At 43.9% G+C, this 2,511-nt stretch overlaps 1 protein-coding gene across 1 annotated transcript; it reads left to right on the top strand.

The window, feature by feature from the left end:
• Positions 1-680: 680 nt before the first annotated feature.
• On the top strand, positions 681-1,308 carry T265_14326 (hypothetical protein; the record flags this gene model as incomplete). The annotated part of the gene is made up of 4 exons (XM_009173151.1): positions 681-700; positions 741-927; positions 962-1,170; positions 1,203-1,308. Coding segments are annotated over 4 exons (522 nt in total), but the record flags the coding sequence as incomplete, so codon positions are not given.
• Between the last annotated feature and the right edge of the window lie 1,203 nt (positions 1,309-2,511).

Raw genomic sequence — 2,511 nt, 5'->3', positions numbered from 1 at the left:
GCTTCGTTTCGTAACAAACTGCTCAAATTCATTGTATTAGCCCAAGTTTTTACTCAAGTGTTCGGCAGTATCCTAATGCCTTTACGCTTTCCGTTTCAGTGAATGTGGTATCCACTTCAGTCTCAATATATAATGAAAGCTTAGCTTAGCTTTACTCTAGCTAGCTCCGTTGATATTATTACCTCTTCGTTTATCATTCACTTGGGAAAAATTACATTCAATATATAGGCAGCATCTACTTAAACGTAGATCTTTAGTAATATGTAGGTTTCGCTGAAATCGCATTCCAGGTTGTGAGGCCACATCCGTTTTCCTAAGCCACTTTATGGGTACGACGAGTCTGAGAGTCCCAGTCCACTGATTGCTTAACGGCAAGAGCGAACCCGATCTGGGAGGCCCGAGAAAAGCACCGACCATCCGTGTCAATCCTTCCGTCGGTGATCTACTGGCGCATAGATACTTCACATGTTGTAATTCAAACCAATGCTGAAAGCAGAAACTTTACCCAAGTGGTCCGAAACCGGGAGCACGGGGTTTATTACCGTGGTATGGACCCACCGCACTAAACAACCTTTTAAAATTCCACAACAGTTATTAGTCATCGTATTGTTTGAAAGCATCAAGAACACATCAAGTGGTTCATCCCATGGAAGGCGGTAATTTGAGGTCTTTGGGAAATGGTTAGTAAGGACTATTCAGAGTAAGTATAAATAGTAAAGAACATCTGGCTGTCACTTCAGTGCTGTAATACAGAACACATTTCAAATACATCATATTGCGAGCTTTGTTGAAGGGGAACAAACCCTTAAGCCTGAAGATGTCGTGCGACATTCTACGGCACTTCAGGAATCCAAAAAGATCGAGGAAGTCTCATGTGCGGTTAAAATGGATGCACGAGGAATGAGAGTGAAGCTTGAAAAAACAAAAGTAGGAGTGCGCTTCCAAATACTCATATTTGAAGGAAACCGTTGAGTCATTTGAATGGAGCGGAGTGAAGAATCAAGCCGCCATTCTGAATCCACTGGACAACTTCGACTTCAAATATCTGGTCTTTTTCCGTTTGGTTCAACTGAAAGACAGAATCAACGAGCTACATGTTTTCAGCTGTGACACACCGAGCTCAGCCAAGTCGTTTGTTGATTCTATCAGTTATTATAAGAAAAACGCTAGGTGAGGTGGTTTATTCTCTTTAAATTTGTTAGAAGGCGTTCATTGAGCGAAAGTCGTATATCATTTGATGGCTCAACGTTGCGGAAGGACAATTCGGGGAGACCCGACGAGGTAGGTAATCCGATTTCAGTTTGGCTCTAGTATATTTCTTACACCCGAATATGATCTAACCGCCATCCCAAATTCACTGAGCGGATTCGGGTTATGTGAACCTTTATTCATGTCTCAAGTAACAGTGTCATGGATGACAAAACCTTGCGCTGGTACGCACAAGTAATCCGTGGCAAACGTCCTCACATTTAAAAGTAGGCTTGATCATGATATCTGGTGCGTATATATNTATATACGTTTTATTGGGTTTTTGATTACCACAGTATACTTCAAGGGCAATGGGCTGACCGAGAAAAGGGGGTTATGCGGGAGAGTATAGGCAACATCTGAGTACGCGAGTTGTAGGCCCGAATACCATTAACGTTCATTTGAATATCGATATTTGTCGCCATAGTTGTCGCAGCAAACCTGCTTTCAACCACAGGTGTGTGTACATCCCACCTGCCTTCTGTCGCACGCAGCAACGACGGGGAGTTTTCATTACGGTCCGTAGATCCTTCGGAAGAGACGGAAAAAGTACCTGAGTTCGTCCAACACAACGACTAAACAAGATTTAGGTAGGTTCAGCCTTCGCGTAATCCGACGAACAGCCATTAAAATATTTCCACGTGAATGGTTTAAAAAGGATACTGATGAAAGCAATATGAGTGTTAACAAAACATACAGGCTGATCCCCTCAACGACCTGAAGAGGGCTGTCTTACGGCTAAAACCTGGGTTGTCTGCAGTAACCGGAAGGTTCTCTGAGGCCACAATAGTGAAGGTCCTTCTAGTCCCAAAGTCCTGATTACAGGGATCGGGAAGCCGCCGGGGAATAGCCTGGTAACTCACAACCCAGTTTGTCCCCTGGGACGGTCAAATGCGGCATATGTAGAACCCATCGTCTGATTAATTATGAACCTTACCCTCAGAGATTCCATTCCACTAAAGGCATTATGGACGCATTCATCAGTCGGGCAACGAAAACAGCCACTTGCCACAACCTCCTGTCTTACTTTCCTATATAGCGTTGTACTTGAAGAGCCTTTACGAACAACACGAACGAATTTCAGGCGCATTGACGATTGCTTGAAATGGAAAATATTTTCTGCGGTTTCATGCACGTAAACACACCAGCACAACAACACTCACTCTCAGCCGCACGTGAGGACAAGCGGAACGCAGAGCTTCCCGCGAGCAATTGCGCCGTACACTAAAACAAAACCACTTAAATTGGTCGACCGTTTGCATT

Source organism: Opisthorchis viverrini, assembly GCF_000715545.1.
Source record: "Opisthorchis viverrini unplaced genomic scaffold opera_v5_175, whole genome shotgun sequence".
NCBI classification, from domain to species: domain Eukaryota; kingdom Metazoa; phylum Platyhelminthes; class Trematoda; order Opisthorchiida; family Opisthorchiidae; genus Opisthorchis; species Opisthorchis viverrini.
This window is presented reverse-complemented; position numbering and strand designations above follow the sequence as displayed.